The sequence below is a fragment of the Theileria annulata genome, chromosome 2 (genome assembly GCF_000003225.4).
Source record: "Theileria annulata chromosome 2, complete sequence, *** SEQUENCING IN PROGRESS ***".
NCBI lineage: Eukaryota > Apicomplexa > Aconoidasida > Piroplasmida > Theileriidae > Theileria > Theileria annulata.
The window spans coordinates 1,163,756-1,185,697 of record NC_011099.1 but is presented as its reverse complement, the minus strand read 5'-3'; the positions used below and the strand labels follow the sequence as shown (position 1 = coordinate 1,185,697).

At 31.1% G+C, this 21,942-nt stretch overlaps 11 protein-coding genes across 11 annotated transcripts; 7 read left to right on the top strand and 4 right to left on the bottom strand.

Annotated features, from left to right (window-relative positions):
• Positions 1-72: 72 nt before the first annotated feature.
• Positions 73-2,671, bottom strand: TA12965 (calcium-dependent protein kinase, putative; the record flags this gene model as incomplete). The annotated part of the gene is made up of 4 exons (XM_947225.1): positions 73-184; positions 215-326; positions 406-1,322; positions 1,416-2,671. The coding sequence occupies 4 exons, from the start codon at positions 2,669-2,671 to the stop codon at positions 73-75; spliced, it is 2,397 nt and encodes a 798-aa protein (XP_952318.1).
• A 1,052-nt stretch (positions 2,672-3,723) lies between these two features.
• On the top strand, positions 3,724-4,161 carry TA12975 (uncharacterized protein; the record flags this gene model as incomplete). Its single annotated transcript, XM_947224.1, has 1 exon — positions 3,724-4,161. One exon carries the CDS (start codon positions 3,724-3,726, stop codon positions 4,159-4,161), a length of 438 nt encoding a protein of 145 aa, XP_952317.1.
• Positions 4,162-4,640: 479 nt separating this feature from the next.
• TA12980 (oxysterol binding protein-related protein 1, putative) lies at positions 4,641-7,600 on the top strand (the record flags this gene model as incomplete). Its single annotated transcript, XM_947223.1, has 10 exons — positions 4,641-4,720; positions 4,753-4,856; positions 4,945-6,054; positions 6,155-6,420; positions 6,469-6,573; positions 6,625-6,818; positions 6,852-7,026; positions 7,057-7,367; positions 7,398-7,491; positions 7,532-7,600. The coding sequence occupies 10 exons, from the start codon at positions 4,641-4,643 to the stop codon at positions 7,598-7,600; spliced, it is 2,508 nt and encodes an 835-aa protein (XP_952316.1).
• Positions 7,601-7,792: 192 nt separating this feature from the next.
• On the top strand, positions 7,793-9,223 carry TA12985 (uncharacterized protein; the record flags this gene model as incomplete). The annotated part of the gene is made up of 4 exons (XM_947222.1): positions 7,793-8,563; positions 8,624-8,770; positions 8,854-9,036; positions 9,068-9,223. The coding sequence occupies 4 exons, from the start codon at positions 7,793-7,795 to the stop codon at positions 9,221-9,223; spliced, it is 1,257 nt and encodes a 418-aa protein (XP_952315.1).
• Positions 9,224-9,436: 213 nt separating this feature from the next.
• Positions 9,437-9,751, top strand: TA12990 (uncharacterized protein; the record flags this gene model as incomplete). Its single annotated transcript, XM_947221.1, has 1 exon — positions 9,437-9,751. The coding sequence occupies one exon, from the start codon at positions 9,437-9,439 to the stop codon at positions 9,749-9,751; it is 315 nt and encodes a 104-aa protein (XP_952314.1).
• A 131-nt stretch (positions 9,752-9,882) lies between these two features.
• On the bottom strand, positions 9,883-11,730 carry TA12995 (uncharacterized protein; the record flags this gene model as incomplete). Its single annotated transcript, XM_947220.1, has 1 exon — positions 9,883-11,730. The coding sequence occupies one exon, from the start codon at positions 11,728-11,730 to the stop codon at positions 9,883-9,885; it is 1,848 nt and encodes a 615-aa protein (XP_952313.1).
• A 314-nt stretch (positions 11,731-12,044) lies between these two features.
• On the bottom strand, positions 12,045-14,031 carry TA13000 (uncharacterized protein; the record flags this gene model as incomplete). Its single annotated transcript, XM_947219.1, has 10 exons — positions 12,045-12,235; positions 12,280-12,514; positions 12,605-12,717; positions 12,770-12,812; positions 12,892-12,986; positions 13,016-13,186; positions 13,221-13,329; positions 13,386-13,550; positions 13,615-13,779; positions 13,870-14,031. The coding sequence occupies 10 exons, from the start codon at positions 14,029-14,031 to the stop codon at positions 12,045-12,047; spliced, it is 1,449 nt and encodes a 482-aa protein (XP_952312.1).
• A 360-nt stretch (positions 14,032-14,391) lies between these two features.
• TA13005 (uncharacterized protein) lies at positions 14,392-17,531 on the top strand (the record flags this gene model as incomplete). Its single annotated transcript, XM_947218.1, has 11 exons — positions 14,392-14,407; positions 14,438-14,543; positions 14,578-14,932; positions 15,094-15,254; positions 15,284-15,464; positions 15,551-16,463; positions 16,515-16,574; positions 16,603-16,730; positions 16,760-16,852; positions 16,885-16,944; positions 17,079-17,531. 11 exons carry the CDS (start codon positions 14,392-14,394, stop codon positions 17,529-17,531), a joined length of 2,526 nt encoding a protein of 841 aa, XP_952311.1.
• Positions 17,532-17,665: 134 nt separating this feature from the next.
• On the top strand, positions 17,666-20,091 carry TA13010 (uncharacterized protein; the record flags this gene model as incomplete). The annotated part of the gene is made up of 2 exons (XM_947217.1): positions 17,666-18,616; positions 18,715-20,091. The coding sequence occupies 2 exons, from the start codon at positions 17,666-17,668 to the stop codon at positions 20,089-20,091; spliced, it is 2,328 nt and encodes a 775-aa protein (XP_952310.1).
• Positions 20,092-20,133: 42 nt separating this feature from the next.
• On the top strand, positions 20,134-21,057 carry TA13015 (uncharacterized protein; the record flags this gene model as incomplete). Its single annotated transcript, XM_947216.1, has 1 exon — positions 20,134-21,057. The coding sequence occupies one exon, from the start codon at positions 20,134-20,136 to the stop codon at positions 21,055-21,057; it is 924 nt and encodes a 307-aa protein (XP_952309.1).
• A 100-nt stretch (positions 21,058-21,157) lies between these two features.
• Positions 21,158-21,883, bottom strand: TA13020 (SfiI-subtelomeric fragment related protein family member, putative; the record flags this gene model as incomplete). Its single annotated transcript, XM_947215.1, has 1 exon — positions 21,158-21,883. One exon carries the CDS (start codon positions 21,881-21,883, stop codon positions 21,158-21,160), a length of 726 nt encoding a protein of 241 aa, XP_952308.1.
• Positions 21,884-21,942: the final 59 nt, after the last annotated feature.

The window sequence follows — 21,942 nt, the reverse complement described above, 5'->3', positions numbered from 1 at the left end:
ATCTTCAGGTCTGTTGGAGAGCATGGATTTGAATTCTTCGTAGCTTATTGTTCCATCACGGTCCAAATCAACCTAGGCATAAATGAGTCTAGTGTTCAGTACCTCTTCCAGGATGTCTTCGACCATTTCCTGCGTCATCTGTGGAGACATTGACTCGGTTGAGAACACGCGGTACATGTCCTCCCTAAAAAAATCTCAGAAACATTGCACTTACCTTGTTATTTTTCCGTCTCGGTCAGTGTCAAAAATGTTAAACGCCCTCTTGAAAAAATCCTTCTGGTTATATAATCTTGCATCTATTGCTGCCGCCACAAACTCGGTATATTCTAATACAATTAATATATTTAATATTTAATATTCTAATATTCTAATATTAATATATAATATAATTAAAAATTAAAATACCTATGATTCCTGATTGATCTGTATCGATTCCTTTGACGATTTGTTGGATGTTGAAAGAGGATTGTCTAGAGTGTTTGAGTCCGTTTGCGACTTCGGCCAGTGAGAGGACGCCATCACCGTCCTTATCGAGTGACTCGAAAGCGTTGGTGAGTGGTGCGAGTTCACGATCACTAAGGTGATAGGCGAGGCATGTTAGCGCCATTTGTTTCATCTTGTTGTACTTGAGGAACTTCTTAAACCGTCTTGCCAGGCTCTTTGAGATGTGAGGCTCAACTGACAGTGGAATTGTTCTGATTCTGAGAATCCACTCGTGGTTGAGTGCCTCCTCTGCTGTGATTCTGTTCTTGGGAATGTAGTGCAGGCAACGTTTGATGAGATCTATTGCTGACTTTGAGACGTGGCTCCAGTGCTTCTCTACGAACTTAAGTGTCCCACGCTTAACGTTATTGAGGATTTCTGTGTTATTGTTCCCGTGAAACGGAGGGTACCCAACCAGCAAAATGAATAGTATGACGCCTGCGCTCCAGATGTCACACGCCTTGTCGTAGTTCCCCAGTAACACCTCGGGAGCCACATAATAAGGTGTTCCAACCAGACTAGTGAACTTGTGGGTTCGGTAGCACTTCGTTGCGAACCCCCAGTCGATGATCTTGATCGTCGACGAGGGTTTATTGTTCAAGTACAGAATGTTTTCAGGCTTCAGGTCCCTGTGCAACACATTCCTGTTGTGGCAGTAGGCGATTGCTGAAAAGACTTGTCTCATGATCGATGCTGCGCAAGCCTCTGAGAATCCATTTGTACTTACTATTCTGTCAAACAACTCGCCTCCCACACACATTTCCATTACCAAATACAAGCACTCTGCGTCCTCATACACTTCAAATAACTTTATTATATTCGGATGATCCAATGTTTTCCTATACAAATTTAATAATTCATATTTAGAATAATTTAATTATTCATATTTTATAACTCAATAGTAAGAATAATTTAAATGTGTATTTTGGTACATTATTTGTATTTCACGTTTCATTCTCATGGCATTTTCGATTTTGGACTTGAGTATGATTTTGATTGCTCGAACGGCTCCTGTTTCTTTGTGGACTCCTTTGAGTACATTTCCATAACTGCCGTTGCCTAGTTTCTCAGACTTAATTTCATACACGTCGTGGATACTCGTTCCGTCTGTTAGAGCTGTTTGAGGTATGATTTTCGACCTGTTTAAAAGTGGAGATTTTTCACGCGGTTTCCCCTCTGTTCCTCTGGTGGGAAGTTGAAGGATCATACCCTTAAAGCCCTTCGGGATCTTATCTTCCTTGTGCATACACTTGGTACAAAGTGAGTTGTAACTGGGCTTCTCAATTAATTCCTTCTCAGACTTCGGGTTTATCCTAAAACATGGCGGAATACACGTCACTTTGTGCTCATGGATACTCATTTCCACTTCTCTCTTGTGTATAACTTCATCTCTGTAACGTAAAATTTGTTCTTCTCTCTGGCGTAAATTCACGTTTTGTTGGTGCGTAACTACTTGATCATGTTTTGAAGGTGCCATATCATGTTTCTCCTCTGTAAATATTATGGCTTGTGGTGAACTCGTCGGTTGTCCATTCGTTGAGCCTGTTTCACTATTGATTGAAACATCGTCAGAGTAGTTTGTACTTGAAGTTATAGAACTAAAGGCATCAAGACTCATCTGCTCCAACTTCTCATTCTTTGGAGTCTGTGTTGCAGATTGATGTTCTGAGATGTTTTGGCATTCTGAAACTGAAGGCGTTAGTGTTCTCTTTAAGTTTGAAATGATATCCGAACCCATTCTTGTAATTGTTTTGAATCTGTCTGACCTTCTCGATACCACTGAAGTATCATCAAAGCTCACACTCTTAATTGAGACTAGTTTCTCAAAACTCGAGACCAAATCATCATCAAAACCTGAGGAAGGTGTCCAGCGAAATAATGGAAAATACTCTTCTGGCTTTTCAATCACGTTATTAGTATTTCCTGACCTTGAATTAGTTGTTTCCTTTAGGTTTGCAGTTCTTTTTGAATCGTTTGGTTGCGCTCTCTTTGTAAGCTTATCATTTTTTGCCTTTAAATTAAACCTATTTTTGGAGAAAAATTTAAAATTGTTGTTGGAGGCTGGGACATCTTTCCTCTTAGTGTTTTGGTTCATGTTATCCTTTTCTTTTAAGACAGTATTAGAATTCAGATGTTCAACTATGTAATTCTTTTCCCTTTTATTTAAATTCGATTGGACAACACCCATATTGATTGTGTTTCATAGGATTCCAATTAAAAAATTAAAAATTTAAAAATTTAAACGTTAAATGTATATCTAAAATTCATTTTTCATCTTCACTAAAACATCAAATTAAATGTTAAAAAATTCAAATATTGGTTTAGCATGATTACAAATCAGGAATGTGAAGAAGAAATTAAATTTCGGATATAAAAATTACTTTGATATGAATAAAGGTTTAAATATTATACTAATCGATCTGAGATCTATTAAAAATTACAATGAAAATATTGGGGTTATTGAGAAATGATAACAATTTCTATCAAAATTATATTATTTCCTTTGTTTTATTATTTCAATTAATTTTAATTATTAAATAAATGTTTCTTCAATTTATTCTATATCTTATTATGTGTAATAAGCTGTTCCAGTTATTTGTTGTGTTGGTATAAAAATTCTATCTATTTAATAGGATTCCTCTATCTAATTTTCAAATTCAATTGTTATCTTAATGTAACATAATAAAATCCCTTTAATAGACTATTACAATAAGAAATGTGTTTATTTGGTGTGGAATCTATAAATTATATCTTCGTTGTTATTTTACTCTTCTAAAATTTTAAAATTATATTTCTAATAAGGAAAAAATAATTTTAATTATTTTGCCTTTTTATGTCGTGTTCCTTAAGTGCAGTTCTTTCTCTGTACTCATTTGGCCTCGGCCTGGAACTTATATCAAAAACTGACCTATTTAAATAAACACATAAATACATGATTAATAACATTTATTTTATATATTAACAATGTTTTTGGTGAAATTGGCCCTTATAGAGAATAGATATGGCGAAATACCATTTATCTATGTGTAAGAAAATTTTTGGAATAAAATTAAGACAATTTTATTTTAATACTTAGAATCATATGCTTTATTTATAAAATTAAATTAACAACAAAATCTAGCTTAAATTTATACATTAAATCATATATCGGGTCACACCAATGATATATAAAATATTTCCTTATATTAATTAGTTTAAATGTATTAAAATTTTAATCCATAAATAAAATATGTTTAATGTATGAAAAAGAAGTGTAACTTAAATAAGGAAGTGACTGGAAAGTCAAGTTCAGTCAGTGAAGATGAGGATTCAGTTGTAGAAGAATCTTATGTTCTTTTTGATTTCCCAGAATTCCACTCCACAACCATTTTTCATGACTCTAAATTTGAATTGGTGTCGACGGATAAGGATTCAGGCTCACTTTTTAGAATCTCAAACTGCAGTTTCGATACACTTCGCATAAATAAGTTGGATACTGAGAATCCAACATGTTTAATTAACGAATATTTGCCCTTAAATGGGAGTAACATTTTGAATGGAATGACCTATATATTAGTGAATAAAGACAGTTTGAACGGGTCATCAGATGCAGTAAACAAGTTATCAAGGCCACACCTTGAAAATAACTCAGACGTATGGTACACGAGTAAATGTATAGAATTCAGCACTGATCAATAATGTATTATAAAATTTCCATTCCGACTATTTTACATATCGTCTATTATATATTTTAATTTCGTATAGTAACAAATGTGTAAATTAAGTTTATTTTATTTATATAATAATTATATAAATTGTTATATTAATTTGAAAAGGTAATAAAAATTTCAAAGTAAATGAAATTGAAAACTGGGCTGTGTAGGAATGTCGAGAATGTGTTGATAAAAATAAATATAATTTGAAACCCCAAGAAATCAATTTTAATATAAAAATAAAAGATCTTGATATAGAAATAAAGGAAAATAAGAAAAGGTGTTAGAGGGAATAATTTAAATTAGTAAGGAATGCCTCCCCATTCATATTAGTAACAAACATCAGATCGTTTATATGTATTTTCCCATATGTCCATAATTAAATCAACACCAGTCATTTGTTATGAGTTGACATTTGTATGATGGTCTGTAGTACGAGATCATTGACTTTTGTATATATTTACGATGTCATCGAGTAAGAAAAGGTATATACATGAAGGCTGGATACACAAATGGACTAATTTTATTGGTAGCTGGAGACCAAGGTAATTCTCAATTTCATTTCTAAATTTTGCAGATATTTTATGCTTGAACCGGATTGTTTATCCTATTCTATCGAAAAGGACGGCGTTGTAAAAGAATCGTTTTTATTATCTCATTGTAAAATCCGTTTATGCCCAGGTAATAAAATCAATTAAAATTATATATACAATTCCAATATATATAAACTAGAATAAATAGATAATAATATGGTAATATTGATGATTAGACGACCCAGTACGTTTGGATATTGAAGTAGTGGGAAGTTGTTTGCTGTGTTTGAGAACAGATACACCGTTAGAAAAACATAAGTGGTACGTGTCATTCAAGAGAGCCCAAAAGCTATCAATACATTCTAATCAGAAGAAACAACCAGGAGAACGTTTCCTAAGTTCTGCACATCAAGAGGAGACTCCCCGTCCAACAGAGAGTGAAACTTTACCATCTACTGAAAGTGGAAAACAAGTAATAAAGAAGGAATTTGAGACTGTAACAAACCGAGAAGAGAAGCCAGAATCCATATCAAACATCTTTGTGAAGTCGAGAACAGGAAGAGAGTCAAAGACTTCATTGTCTTACATATTGGACAACACAGAGACTTTTGAACACATTTCTTCCAAAATACTTAACGAACTTGAGACAACAACAGACTCAGAGTCGCTCAAGCACCTGAAGACGTTCCGACTCATTCTCTCAGATTTTTGCTGCTCAATCAAACGCCTTTCCGAGGAGGAATTCAGTACAGCCGACACCAAACAACCGTATTACGAATCGAAATCCGATAAGGAATCGTATTATTTATCGAAAAACCTTGGACTCGACGGCACAAAGCCACTCAGTGTCCCAGTTCCAAACGTACACAATTTGTTCTCTGAGCCCTCGAACCTTGACCAGAACCACTTCGATACACAGCAATATGTTTCAGAGGAGAAATTGGCACCAAAAGAGTCCCAGGAATTACATGAAGAATCCATTGCGGACTCTGATACATCAGAAGAGCTAATCGACCCGAACAAGGGTGCGAAAATGCTCGATTATCACGAATTCACACTGGGAACTGGTTGTCACGATCCAACACCTCTTCTTCTGGCTGAAAAGGCCGAATCAATTTCAGAAAATTTCTCCTTCGAATCCAAGGTTTCAGACGAGGACCAAACCTCGGATGAAAAGCAACAGAAATCTGAATCCAAAGAACAAAAATCATACGAAACAGCCTCAACTGTGTCTTCAATGTCCAAGCTCACACTCAAAACTTTCTCAGATTCTGATAGAGCTAAAATTAAACGTAGAAATACTCTATCCAAACCACGCCTAGACCATAAAGTCTCTACACTGATTAGTTTTCCTCATTTATTCTAGTTTCTTAATTGTATATTAATGTTTCATTGCCATATAATGAATATAGGTATCTGTATGGTCGATATTGAAGGACTTTATAGGGAAGGATTTATCCCGTATAAGGATGCCAATAGTGTTTAATGAACCCACGTCAAACCTACAGCGTGCAGCAGAGGATTTCACATATTACAAAATCCTCAATGAAGCAGCTGATATGGAAGACCCAATTGATAGATTAGCAAATGTAACAGTCTATAGCATCACACCCTACTCCTCTGCCGTTGGAAGATCCTATAAACCATTCAACCCATTACTAGGTGAAACATATGAAATCTCACATACTGGTTTCAATTATTTCGCTGAGCAAGTACCTATCTAATTATATAATTAATTAATGGTATAAATGGGTTTTTAGGTAGCACATCATCCACCGATACTAGCATTTCATTGTTTTAATGACAAGTTTGAATCTTCTGGAAGTCTAAACATGGTTATCAACTTCACTGGAAAAGCAATCGAAGTATTTACATACACATCACTATATACCGATGATTGTATAAATAATTTTTAGGCTAATTTGATGGGACCATTTGTTGTTGATTTGAAACTTCCGTCCGGAGTCGAGAAGTATAACCTTCAGAGATGTAACATGATTTTGCATAATTTAATATTTGGAAAAATGTGGATTGAAGCCGTAGGATACGTGATTATAAGAAATGTTACTGGAGGTGATTTCTCCGTAATGCAATATCTCAAAAAAGGATGGTAACTATATATATATAATATATGATATTATAGGTTTAATAAAGAAATACATAAAGTTAGAGGATTAGTATTGGATAAATTTGGAACACAACATTATTATATATCTGGAATCTGGAGTAAACATATTTTTATTGAAAAAGTTTATTCCTCTTCATCAAAAAGTAAAACTAAATTACTCAACGATGATGGCTCATTAATCTTCAACAAAGTAAGCCATTTATTTGATAATATGTTATAGTATCGATATAAGAATGAAGCGGATGCTTGGGATGCATTTGTTAATGATATAGATTGGGAGAATATAAATGTTATTCCAAACACACGTAGAGAGGTATGGAAACCATTTGATCGTCCAAGTAACAACGAAGATTATTATGGATTCGGATACCTCACAATGCAATTAAATGAACTCACAGAAGATTATGATAAGTCCAAAGGAGCATCAATGCCCAAAACCGACTCCAGATATAGACCTGACCAAAGATTATACGAAGAAGGTAGAGTAGAAGAAGCTACTGAATTAAAAAAGAGATTAGAAGATAAACAAAGGTAACAACAACAATAAATATAATTGTATAGAGCTGTTGCAAAAGATCGTTTGGATAATCATATAACATATAAACCATACTGGTTCATGAAAGTTATCGACCCTGTTACACATCAGGCAAATTGGGTTTATAACGTAATTTTCAAATACAATAATTCAATTTTAGGGCACTTATTGGAGTAGGAAACTCGACGGGACAGTTGATGAAGGAACCCCGGATATTTTCGGATTATAATCTCCATAATATATTTAAATTATTTTATAATTGTTTTATATAATTATTTGATATGGTGCTAAATTATTATTTGAAAGTTCATTTATATTATTAGAAAATTCATTTATATAATTTATGAAAATTCTGAGTGGAAGGTGTGTAGGTTATGGTGTTTTATTGTAAAATTATATTAAATAATGAGTAATTGGAGATATGGAGTATGAGTTGGAGACATTTAAAAATTTAATAAGGTCAAAACTGTATGATTACACGGCCAAACTGTCGTACCTCTCATACGATGACGAGTGGATCCGGGACAAAATCCAACACTTATCAGAAGTAATTCAAAGAGCAATAGAAACGTCCGAAAACTTGATAGTTTTAGTAAGAGGACAACCTTCCTCAGGAAAAACGTACCTGGTGAGGAAAGCACTTTCTAACGTGCTCCTGGCGTCAAAAAAATCCAAAGATCAGTCGACACACGTGATCGAACTTTACGCCTATGACCATGTGGATGATATTAAGTGCATGAGAGAACTATTAAATAGACTGGAGCTGGTCGCAGGCTCAAACAGAACTGCAGAGAAGCATATGTTAGTGTCTAACATCAGGAGTCGGATTCTGCACTGCCTAAAAATCCTCAAAAGAAGTAACAGATACATAATTATAGTAATTGATGGGTTTGAGATTTTTACCAAGGGAAATTATGACTGCAGTTCGACAGTAGGCTCAGTTTCCCGTCGACAAGGCCTACTATACTTTTTATCAGATTCCATTCAGATTAAAGGAACTGCCTTCTCAATTGTTTTTGTCACGTCTGATCTTAACTGTATTGACCGAATGGAGAAGAGAGTTAAATCTCGATTCGTATATGAGCCTGTTTATTGCTTCAGTGACTACGACGTTACTGAGTACTTTGATTCCGTTGGAGAATCAAAAAAAATACTACCAAACTGTATTGTTAAGGCTGATAAAGAGAAAATGGTATCTCATATATACAAACGCCATTATTTAAGATAATTATTAACACTTATGTGTGATTAGAGTATGATGATACAAGATAGCGTGTGTGGAAAGGATAGGAATCATATCTCAATAGATGCTTGTATATCAATTTTAATGTTAAAGAAGTTCGAATTTAAAATTAAAAGAGAAAAAAATAAAAGTCTGGTCCACGTTACCATGAGAAAGGTAATTTCCAACTCCATAGCCTAATATAATAATTAATATAAGTAATCTATTATTAATTAAGTTGTAAGGAATGTATTTTATAGGAATTGAAGAAGGATAGAGTGATATTTCAGAATTTGAGTATTCCACAGCATTTGATACTTGTATCATTGTCAAGGCTTCATGTGAAGGGTGTTTACCCACAAACACTTTTGGAAATTATTAAGGACTTGCAGGACATGGTCGCATTCTTTCCAGCTGAAAGGAACTCACTTCCTAACCCTATAGTACATTTTATACATGTAATTTATTTTTCAGGGACTGAGGAGGGTCTTTCTCGAACTCGTTTACATGGGACTAATTGAGTGGGTCAACTACTCTGAAAATAAAATCGACAATGTTAAAGTACAACATCTAGTCAATGACCCATCAGGAAATACTATACCATGCAGATTCCCCAAATATCGAGAGTAATCCAAAATTACATACACAATAGATAAACATATTTATTACATACCACAAATTAAGAATAGTTATTTTACAACATAATATTGCAGTTTGAATGGTGTTGTAGATATATGAAGTTGGAGTTGAGTGAGATGATTCCGACATATTTGTCTCAGTGGCTATTAATGGCCGAAGCCACATTTTAAGTTTAATGTGTGGACGTGGTGCATAATATATATTATGAATATCCTAGGTAGAGGAGAAGAGGTGAGTCAATCTGAGATTTTGAGTATATTATCAAGTTCAATAGAAAGGTACAAGTTAATAGAAGAATCTGAAAATAGAAGACAGAACGGGAATCTTTTTGAAAACGGAAAGAAGAGGAAACCGAAGTCAAGTAAAGATGAAAAAATTAATAAAAACGATTTATGGAATTTGAAAATCAATGATCTGAACGAATTCTCACTCCAAAAAATAGATTCCCATGAAAATTGTACCAATCAACTCAAGTTCCTAGAATCTGTTAAAAATTACATTTTAGCCAATTATCACTAAAATTTTTTTATTAATAACTAAAATTAATTAACAAATCTCTTAAAATTTTATACAAATATTTAACTGTAATAATAAATCAAACTCTTCAATTTAATACTTTTATACACATGTAGTAGTAAATCTGTAGTATATTAAGCGTTTGCTAGAGTCCATTTTTTAAGATTTCGAGTTTTGGTTTTAGGCGGTTCAAGTTGTTTCACATGGCCGTAACGGACCAAATTGGCCCACTTGTCCTTAAGCTGCATTGGAGACTTTTTACCCAAAAAGTAAGCACGAGCAATGAAGGACCAGTTCCCAGTACCATACCGATTAATGGACCTTATGAGCAAATTAACCTCATCGTCAGACCACCGGCTATAACTGCTTTTCCTGGGCTTGAGCAATGTCGTGGACTGAGAAGACCTCAAAGAAATTTCAGGTGATTTTGAGCAAAGTTGAGAATAAAATAGCGAGTCTACCAGTTTCAAGTGCAAAATGCGGTCAAAAGATAAATTTGTAAATGAGAATTTGCAAACTTTTGGCAAGACGGTGTCAGAGTTAAGTGTCAATTTAAGGAACGGATTACTGAGTAAAATGGGCTCAGAACCTAATTTACAATAAAAACTCGACAAATTACATAGCTCTGAAATCCACTCTGAAACCTTCTCGTCTAGAACCAAATTAAGGCCTGAAAGCTCAGAAATCTCGACCAATTCGTACCGTAAACGACTGTCAACACTCTCACAACGTGTTGTTAGGGACGAAATATTGTCATAAAACGTTGGAATATCTTCTCTAGCAGTTTCAAATTCTGATAAATCCACTTCACCTGACGTAGATTTTTCACTCCTTAGCCCCGTATTCGGTTGACCTGAAGTACTATTTCCACTCCTTAACGCAGTATCCTGTTTATTATCTTCACATTTATCACTTTTTGACTCAGGCTTAGAATCATCGTAATATCTAGCCGACTCTGCCTTACACAGGTTATAAATTGAGTTTCTACATCTGTTACAACTTTCATTGAAACTCTTCAATAACTCTTTATTCACTAAATCGTTACGTTTCCCCTCACTCGGTTCAAATTTAAATGAATCTCCCTTTAAAATAGTCCCGTTAGTACGGTGAAAAAAGCTGTGCAGATGGTTTTGGCACAAATAGATGCCCTCAACTAGGATCAAAATTAACTCCAAAAGTGTAGAATTGGGTCTGTAGTGGTGCAGTAGCCGTCGCATATTCCTCAGGAGAACAATTAGGAGAAATAGTGAAATGTAAAAGTAGTTTCTCGGCTTCTGTGACAGCAGGTGGAGCGAACATTCGTATGATCGGATGTAATTAAGCATCGAGCCTATCATTGAGCCGTCTTCGTCTATGCAGCCTCCTCTTTTCTCGGACCCCAGTGTTGGATGTACTGAAAACAGCTTTATTACGTAGTTCTCAAACTGTGAGAATAATTCTTCAAACTGATCCGACTTTACCGGCAGGTCTAATGCGCTAAAAAAACACAAATACGTGTGCTTCTTAGAGCTGATTCCATTAAAATGACATTTCCTATTCAAATACGTTAATCTTGAGCCTAAACTGGAACGTTTCCAGTTTGATTTTGAAAATTTAAACTCTGTTTTCAGCTCTCCAGGACTTAACTTGTAATATTTAGGATCCAGTTTGGATTTAGTATCAAAATTAAATTTAAGATCAAAATTAGATTTACCATCAGGATTAGATTTGGATGTGAGATTGTGTGAGATTTGTGTGTTTAAATTGGGATTAAAATCTGTTCGACTGGTTGAAGATTCATGTTTAGAACGGGTTGTTGTATTTGAAATTTGTTGTGAGATTCTCTTAAAGTACTTGCCCTGGGCCAGAAATGAGTAGGCGACAAAGTCTGCCTTTAAAAGCTGTAGAGAGGCGTTGTTTAAATTTGAGTAAGAAAATGACCTTGAGCTTACTCTTGAGGTTTCACGGAACGAATCTTTATTCGCACAACTTGTAGAATCCATTTTTTCTAAAAAATTATCATTTGTGTGATTTTATAAATGTTCCTCTGTCAGTGTTTAAAATGTTAAACAAGTCCCAATTGTTATTAAAAATAAATTAAAATTTTAAAAAGAAATTTAAAATGCCATAAAATTAATTCATGGAGATGTAACTGTTTAAATACTCGTTTTTATATTTCACGACACTACACCCGAATTTATAATTAAAATTCATTTTCAAATATATTTTTCCCAATTTCCACAAATTAATATTATTAATATTTTACACATTTCATCAATCAATCAATATACATATATATTGATAATTGTATAATATATTACTGCGTTTGATAATGTGTTAGAAATTGATCAATTTTTTGAGAAACATTTTCTTTGAACTTGTTGAGCATATCCTTCACAAGTTCTTGATGTTCTGGTTTCAAGTTTGACTTGTACTTTACACTCATATAATCTGTCCAAGTCTTTCCACTTTCACGTTCACTTGATATTTCCTTCAATACCAATACTCCTACAATACATTTACCCAGTTGGATATTAATTAGTATATATTACCTTGGTATTTGGAGAGTTGTGTTTTTACTTCTTTTTCAAAGTCGGTGTCGATTTCTATGTCCAGATTAATGTTACAGCTGAAATCGAAGAGGTAACGTCTCGTTCCCCTAATAAATGCTATTTGTGCATCACCTTCCAGTGCTTCAACTGATGAAGGTTTTACACTACTCTTATATATCATCCCTGCAAGCTTCTGTAACTTTGCTAATCCATTTCCATCCAAATCCAAATTTATCTACCAAACAAATTACTTCACAACCAATCAACTAACTAACCAATTAAATAAGTAATAGTATTAACTTAATTAACTTAATTAATAATATACTTCATTGAACATTTGTAAGATATTTTGTGAATTATCTTGTGATTTTGGTTCATTTTGGTAATTTGATTGTAGAAGATAATGTTCAAGTGTTTTTTTACACCATTGTGTCATATCTAATCATTAATTTAATTTATTTCAACTTGCCTTTCTCTTCATATGTTGTACCTTGTGAATTCCATGATGATATTGATCTTTTCGATTGTTCCATCTACAATATCAATACATCACAAGTAAACATAATTGGATAGTTTAGGTTAAGTAATTAACTAATTTTAGTGTGATTATACGTTAGAATTGGTATTGACTGGTTGTGGAGTAATGGTATGATTTGATTGTAAATTGGTATTGATATCATCTTTCTTTTTCCCGAAATAACAATAGCCTAGAGAAATTATTAAACTATTGACTTACCCATTTTCTTTGTTTCATTAATGATTCTTTCATCTTCTTCATCCAAATCAGGCGTTTCATCTACTTTCTTAGAACCTTCTTCTTTGGCTTTTTTACTACGTTCTAATTCCTTTTTAGCCTCTTGTTCCTGTTCATACTTTTCCCATGATTCATAATCCATTTTCTCTTCACCTTTTCCTACAAATTATAATTACTAATCGTTTACCTTCTTGTGTTTTAACGTATTCTTCATATTTGGTTTGTTTTTTATTTTGCATTTCCAATTGCCTATCATCATATAATCCACCAACTTTATCAAATAATCCTCCAAACGCCTATAAGAATATTAACTCATTGTAATAAACTATAATTGAGTTTGAGAAATGAGTACCTTTTTCTGTTGTTGATTGGCTTGTTTTAATTTAAGATTAATCTTTCGAAGAAGATTATTGACGTTCGGATCAGATTTATCAATTTCAAGAAGATGGTTACAGTCAGAAAGAGCTTCTTCAAAAGATCCAATATTAAACAATGCTTGAGCTCTACGATAATAAGCCTAAATCCATAAATTATACATATATTATATAATTCAATTATCTAAGAGTAGAAATAATTAATACTTTGACGTTATTTTTATTATTTGTTATAGCTTCGTTGGCAGATTCTCTAGCCTTCCCATACTCAAAAAGCTCAAGGTAACTGGCACACAAATTACTATAAAGAACACTTAATAATTCCTTATGAGGTTCAATATTATTCATCTTCTTTATCCAAGTAATACCATCCTAAAATTTTAATTAATTACATTAAAAATTAATTCTATAATTAATTGAAGAAAAATTAATAATAATATAATAATTAATTGAAATAAATACATTGTAAGATTCAGAAGCTTCTTTGAATTTGGAAAGTTTGTAGAATTCATTTCCAGCTGATTTGAAGGTACTTGCCTTCGAGAGGCACTCTTCTAAGGAAGCTGGAGCGTCTAAATTCTCGTCCATAGATTCATCTGGACTTTCAAAAGGTTTTTCAGACATTTTACAAAAAATGTTAAATTAAGTAACGAGTAGAAATAATTATGAGTAATTGATTTATAAATTTGAGAATAGAACACTATGGTGTCATGTATCAGGAAACTAATGGATTTTTTTAAATTTTCTAAAATGTAATATTGATATTTATTTTTCAAGTTTTTTAATTTTTTATTTTCCAAAGTGTGAAATATTTTTCTTCTTTAATTTCATTTCATATTATTTACACATTTTCATTTTTAATTTATTAAAACTCTTTTCCATATAAATTTTTCATTAATACTAAATAATTCTAAATAATATTAAATATTCGTAAATATTTGTAAATATTTGTAAATTATACTTTAAAATGTTAAATGTTTCTGAATGGATTGTAAATTGAGTAAGTAAATTATATTATAATTTTGATTAGGTTCTTCTTATAAAATAATACCAACAAGACTATTCCAAACTTCTTCATTCTCTGATGTAACTGTAGAGAAACCAATAACTAAACCAATATCCAATTCTAATACACGGTAACTAATAACATAATGTGTATAACATTTGTAGATGTGTATTAAGTAAGAATTTGGAAGATTTATTATATGTTGATGATCTGAATGATGAAGAGGTTATAGTGTGTCTTTTACGTAGATTTTTCCGTCAAAAGTACTTTACGTACTTTGGAAAAGTTTTATTCTTTCTTCAACCGGATCGTGACATATTAACAAATTCATCACAATTTTTATATTCAGATCTTCATAATCAATGTCATCTATACTCATTTTTAAAACAAATTTTTGCTGAATTTATCAGTTCAGATGGAGTTTGTATATTTTTCCATGGTGACAGTAATGATCAATTACATACAATGAATAAATCACTTATATTCCTATTAAAACTTGCCAATATACAAGGATTTCAAGTATACAAATATTTAACCTTTATTATGTAGTCTTAATTAAGTGGGCTTAATTACCCTTAAGTACCTAATAGGCCTAAAATAAGCCTTAACTACTCTAAATTAACCCTTAACTACTCTAAATTAACCCTTAACTACCTAATAGCCTTAAATATTTATATTAGGGTGCTGAAGAATTAAATGTGAGAATAAATGATGTAATGAGATTATTGGAATATTGGACAAGTGATTCTACAAATTTGATGACAAGTTATAAGATAAATTTCGTTGGAAATTGTGTCGAGTCAGTGAATTTCATCCCGAATTTCGCAACAGATTTTTCAAGGTAATGTTTAACTAGAAATAATATTTTAGTCTAAGTGGACATGTAAATATGAAGTTACCTTCAATTTTCTATGGATTGATTTATTCCATTCTAAAGGGTAAAAATTTACATTGGATCACATATACATTACCATTACAACTTGTTAAAGAATTATTAAACTCAATTCCACATATTCTTGATCCAATACAACATATTAATAATTTCTCCCACGTAATTATTGAGTTATATTAGTTATAGTAGTTGGTTAGATTAGTTGTGTGTGTTTGTAGTTGGTTCTATTGATAAATTTATATTAGATGATGAATATAATGATGAAGATTGGATTTATGGTAGATGAATTAAGAGAAATGAATAAAGTATTATTATCAATATTAATATTTAATTACATGTCAAGAGTTAATTTAAGAGTTGGTAATACAAGAGTTGGTAATTTGATGGAATTATTGGATTTGGTTTGTAATTTATTGGAAATTGGAATAATGAAAGAATCTAATACAAATCTCAAGTCAAATGATATAATTTTCAAGGCTGAAATTAAGAAATCAACTCCAGAACAATTTTATAATATACCAACAGCACTTTTTTTACGACTTAAACATTTAATTTATACTAAAATTAATCAATTTCTCATCTATCAAACTGTAGAGCCCGATAAGAACAGTACTAAGAATAGTAATAGGAATGGTATTGTAGATGGTGTTGGTACTAATAGTACTAAGAATAGTAATACTAAGAGTACTAATGACTCTAGTACTAAGAACTCTAATACCCGTTATGACTCTAGTACTTTGAATACTAATAATGATGAGAATATAAATGAGTATCAATTAAGAAGTATAATAATGTATAATAATTGTATTATGGATCAATCTTATCAACGGGATCATTCCAATCAATCTGGTCAACCTAATCAATCCGATCAATCGGATGATTTGAATAAATTTATTATTAATATATCGGAAGAAATGTTATTGAATAAGTTTTATAAAGTTGTAGAAAAGAAATTTGGATATCCAATTGATTCTGAAATTGTACAAAGAAATAAATTACTTGTAAATAATCTAACAGGACAGATGGGATTATTAACACAAATCACATCACAATCCATTAAATTATATAATGAACAAAAATTATCTAATGAACCAATAGAATATAATGAACAAAAATATAATGAACAAAAATATAATGAACCAATAGAATATAATACAAGTAATTAATTATTGTGTAATAATGTTATAGTTGAACATAGTTGGGGAATAGAAGAATATAATATGAAAAAGATAATAGAAATGGAATCGAAATTATATATACTGAATCCAAGTAAGTTAATATATTTAATAATTTTCAGTAATAAAACTATTGAAATATTCTAAAAATTCCATATTAAAATCGTTATTATTTACAAATAATTCATTACATCGTTTTGTTGGTAATTTAACATTTCTACTTTCATATTATTCTTATATCAATTCTGAGGTAATATTAATTATATATATATATTTTAGGAATATCATTGGTATTTTATTTCGTGTACAACCAAACAACAACATATAAATCGGGATATACAACAAGATATAGGACAGAATATAGAGAAATTAGTAAAATTATTTGATTGATAATTTAATTTTAGGAATTTGATAAATGTGTAAATAAATTATACAATTTCTATACTAATCATATACCAATACTAGTAATTACCTAGATATACCTAGATATATATACTTAGTACTTAGATATATAGTAGTACTACCTATATACTAGTATTTACCTATATATTAGTATATATATACTACTTACTTATATAGTATTTATGTGTATAATTAGGAAATATGTAATATGGAAAGAAATAATAATAAAGTGAAATATGATTTGGAACAATATACAAGATATAATTATTCATTATTATATAAATTTACAAATGTTAAATTACATAAAACATTAAAACAATTAACAAATGAACAAATTGTTAAATTATTATTTAAATCATTAAATATAAATGAAAATATGTATGAAATTGATAAGAATATAATAACAATAAGAATGACAATACAAATCAGAATATTAACATTAATTGAAGAATATAATACAAGTCATAAGAAAGTAATTGTAATACAAAATTGGTATAAAACAAGAAAATATATTTCATTAAAAAGACAATTGATAAATAATTTTATACGAATACAATCATTAATTCGAATGAAATTAATCAATAAAACAATAAAACTACAAAATCAAGCCAAAATTATTACCAATCAATTCATCAGTATGATTATCTAACTATAGAATATTTAACTATACCTTAACTATATCTTAACTATACCTTAACTATATATAATTATCTCCTTAACTATACAAAATGTGTATTAGGTAATTGTATAGTACAATTGTATATATATAAATGGTTGAATAATATGGATAATAAAACATTAAGTTTATTAAGACCAATAGAGAAACGTTTTCATGAATTGGAATTTGAATATTTACAAAACGCAGCAGCTACATATATACAAGCAGTGTGGCGTGGATCTCTACAACGTAGGAAATATTCTATAGTAAAGAAGAACAAATTTGAAGAATTTGCAATCATATTAATACAATCATCAGTTAGACGTATATTGTCATGTTATTCATTATTGGATACAAGAAATGTAAAATATACCAGCTGTGTGATGATACAATCGTATTTCCGTGGATACCTGGTCCGGAAAAAATATGAGAAGTTATTATCATTGAAGCTTATATTATTACCAATTCTACTCAAAGGTAGTAAAATCATTGGAATGAGTGAACAAATAAACTTTATAAAGTTGTATAAGGATCAGAATTCAGTATCATTGCAGATGAAAAGGTTAATATCAGTACAGACGAATTTACCACCAGGGTTCATAAAAGTACAAAATCTAGCCCGAATGCATTTTATAAGAAAACAGTTTATAAACTTAAAAAACACATTGGAAAAGGTGTATGCAGTAGCAATGACGAAATGTGCAAGAATGGAGTATTTGGAAAAGGTTCGATCAGCAGTTAAAATCCAACGTTGGTGGCGTTTATTACCAAAAGATTCTATACCAGCACTAGGTTCTGGTGCACTATATTATATAAACAAGAAAGAAAAGAATACAGTAACATTATTAAGTAATGAATTGAAAGAGTTTGGGATTACAATTTATAGTTATGTTTGTTCAGATTTAAGGAGAATATATTTAAATACTTGGGCTATGGTACCATTAACATTAATTAAAACTATACGACTCATGCAAAAATCATCAACTGACTTAAATTTTACACAAATGAGATCTATAGATACTATTAAATTTGCTATAGGTTCAACACATTCATTAATATTAATACAAACCAATCAGGTAACCGAAATAGATTTAGATTAAATTAATAGGTGTATTAGTTAATTAGTTAATTGAGTTGTTATATTAGTTTGAGTTTGGGGAAAATAATTGTTTAGGGATCTTGTGTATATAGTTGGGGTTGGAATGATAAAGGACAACTTGGAAGAAAATCATTATATCCATTAAAATCATCTGATAATGATTTCTTAATTACTAATCCACTTGAATTTCAATCTACCCATAACAATACTAATACCCATAACAATACTAATACCCATAGCAATATTAATCCCAATAGTACTAATTCCATTTCATCCGTATTGGATATGGAATTATATAGAATATATAATGGATTGGAAGAAAATGTATATATAGTTGATGTGGTATGTGGAAATGATTATTCATTAGCATTGAGTGATGTTGGAATAGTGTACAGTTGGGGTGATAATACATATGGTCAATGTGGTCAAGGTCCAAGATATCTTAAAATATATCAACCTACAGCAATAGAATTGAATGGTGTCACATCAATTTGTTCTGCAAGTTATCATAGTGTTGTATTTAGTAATTTTGAATTCTATACCTTTGGGAAAACTTTTGGATATAACATTTTTAGACCTGTACCAATCAGTAAATTAGTACCAAGTCTAGTTAACCAAACTCTTAAAGTTGTTAAATGTGCTGGTACAGTCACATTATTCTATACCAATGAACTTGATTATATACTCAATGTATACAATACAAATTTTTCAATATATTCTTTCAAAACATATAAATTGGATAGTACAGAGGATTTGGGGAATAGAGTTGGGGATAGAGTTGGGAATACGCGGGATAGAGTTGGTAAAACATTTGGTAACAAATTTGATACAATTGTGAACACACTGGATACATCTGATAGCACATTGAATACACTGAATACAGTTAATAAATGGGATAGAATAAGAATGTATAGTTTTATGGGTAGTATAAAAGAAGTGAGTACAAATGGTAAGATAATATGTGGAATAATTGAAAATGGAACGGAATCAAGTTATGAAGTTAAAGTATATATCATGGGATATATAAAGTGTGTACCAATGGAGAAGAAAGTGGGAACAAAAAACTTATTTGTAGGAGCCTTTAGAGAAAAATTCGAAAATAAAACCAAGCCAATTTCATTATTAAATGTACAGACAGATCATGGAATGAATTGTTATATACCATCACCAGCTGAAGTTATATTACACAGAATACCAAACCAAGTATTGTGTGATGGAGAACAGGTAGTTTTTGTGACAAATAACGCAATTTACGGTGCTAAACTTTTCCAAATACATGTACAAAATCAAGATGACTATGAAGTTAAAGATAACTCGACAGTTGAAATTAGACCTGGAGCTAACATAAGACTTGATCCGGTAATATACCAGTTCATGGAACCATTTAATAAAAAAAATAAACTACACACCTCATTCAACTCATTGTCACACTCCATCCTATACTCTGACTAATATTTTACAATCAATATATATTATATAATTGGAAAAATATTTATGGATGATAAATTGTATAAATTGAATTATTTAGAGGCGGAAAAGTTGAGAAGGAAGATTCTATCAGAGTACGGGCTGGAATCACATGAGTTACCACATGCTAAGTATAAAAATAAGTGTAATTTCGTAATTATTGATAAAAAGGTGAATAAATCATATAAAAATTGGGAAGATTATGAAAAGGTTGGTAAACCAGCACCTAACAAGTGTTACTACTGTAATATCAAGTACAGTGGAGTAATGAGTTTGGTTTCAATGTCAGAATCAATAATGCTAGTGATGGAGAGTATGAGGAATTGTATACTTGAAGATCAGCTGGTATTGGCTCCAATCACTCATGTGATGAACACTCTTTTTCTGGATGAAATCGCATACACTGAGCTCAGAAATTACCAAAAAACACTCGTTTATATGTTCCAACAAGTGAATAAGTTTGTAGTTTTCTCAGAAATATCAACTACACGGAATAATTCAAAGAATAGACCCAATTTACAAAGTAGATACGAGTCACAAAATAGAGTCGACATACAAAATAGATCAGAGTTACACCATTGTAGAATAGAATGTTATGGATTAGATAAAAGATATTATGAAGATGTAAAATGTTATTTTTCAAAGGCAATTGATGAAATAGGATCAAATTGGAGTGAAAATAAACGGTTGGAAGTTACTGGTAAAACAGGTGTTAGGGGTTTAATACCTCAGGGATTCGACTACATTCATGTTGATTTCTCATTAACAGGTGAAGCAATGGCTAAAGTAATTGATAATCCCAGCACTGTAAAGAATAGTTTCTCAAGAGATTTAATCGCATCAGTTCTTAATTTAGATCAACTAGAACGTAAATTCACACATACTCAAGAATATACCCAAGCCATTGATGATATAAGAAAACAATATAAATCATATGATTGGACTAATTAATATATTCATAATTCTATACTCTACATACATATAAATAGTATATAAGGTATATTATATACAGTATATTAGGTATAATGTATATAGTATATTAGGTATAGTATTATTCAAGTGTATTGGTGATTTCTAGTGAATTAATTACATTTCTGAGTTCATTGTTAATTTCTTGTGATTCGGTAATAAATTTACCGTTGAATAATTTATTTACAATGAAATTGTGTTCGAAAATTACCACAAATTCCATCGTCTCCTCATTTGAAATATATTTTAACGGGTAATTTTCCTCAGGCTGACGATCCCAAACTTTGTGTACATCGTAGAATATCTCGTCTACATTCTTATCGTTGAACACCACTACCAGTATTTTACGGTTCTTTTCATTGATATTTAGATTATTGCACCAGTTCTCGGGAAGATTAGGTTTTTCATCACCACCATTAACTGGTGACTCTAGTTTCGGTATAAAGTACATCTGCACCTTGTGGTTATTATGGAAATTGAGGTAAAATAAATTTTCTACAAGGTCTAAATCAAGTCTTAATGGATGTCCTGACCAAAAATAGTATTTGAAAGTCCAAACAACCACATTGTCATACAGAATTTGTTTACAAAGGAAACTGAGGAATATTTTGAAAATAAGACCAACTAGTTCTGATTTACAACTCGAATATTTATGTTCCTTATCATTTGTATCGATAAATTTGAGTTTTTCTACGTCAAATCTGGTGTGTGTAATATCCACCCATGGTTTATTCTTTCCATATCTACAATGCAGTATAGGTTTATTATTATCCACTTTGGCCTTATGATATCTCTCTTTCCTCACCATTTCCAATACTTATACAAAGTTTTAAGTTAAAATACATTAATAGCTAGCTTGTTAGAATT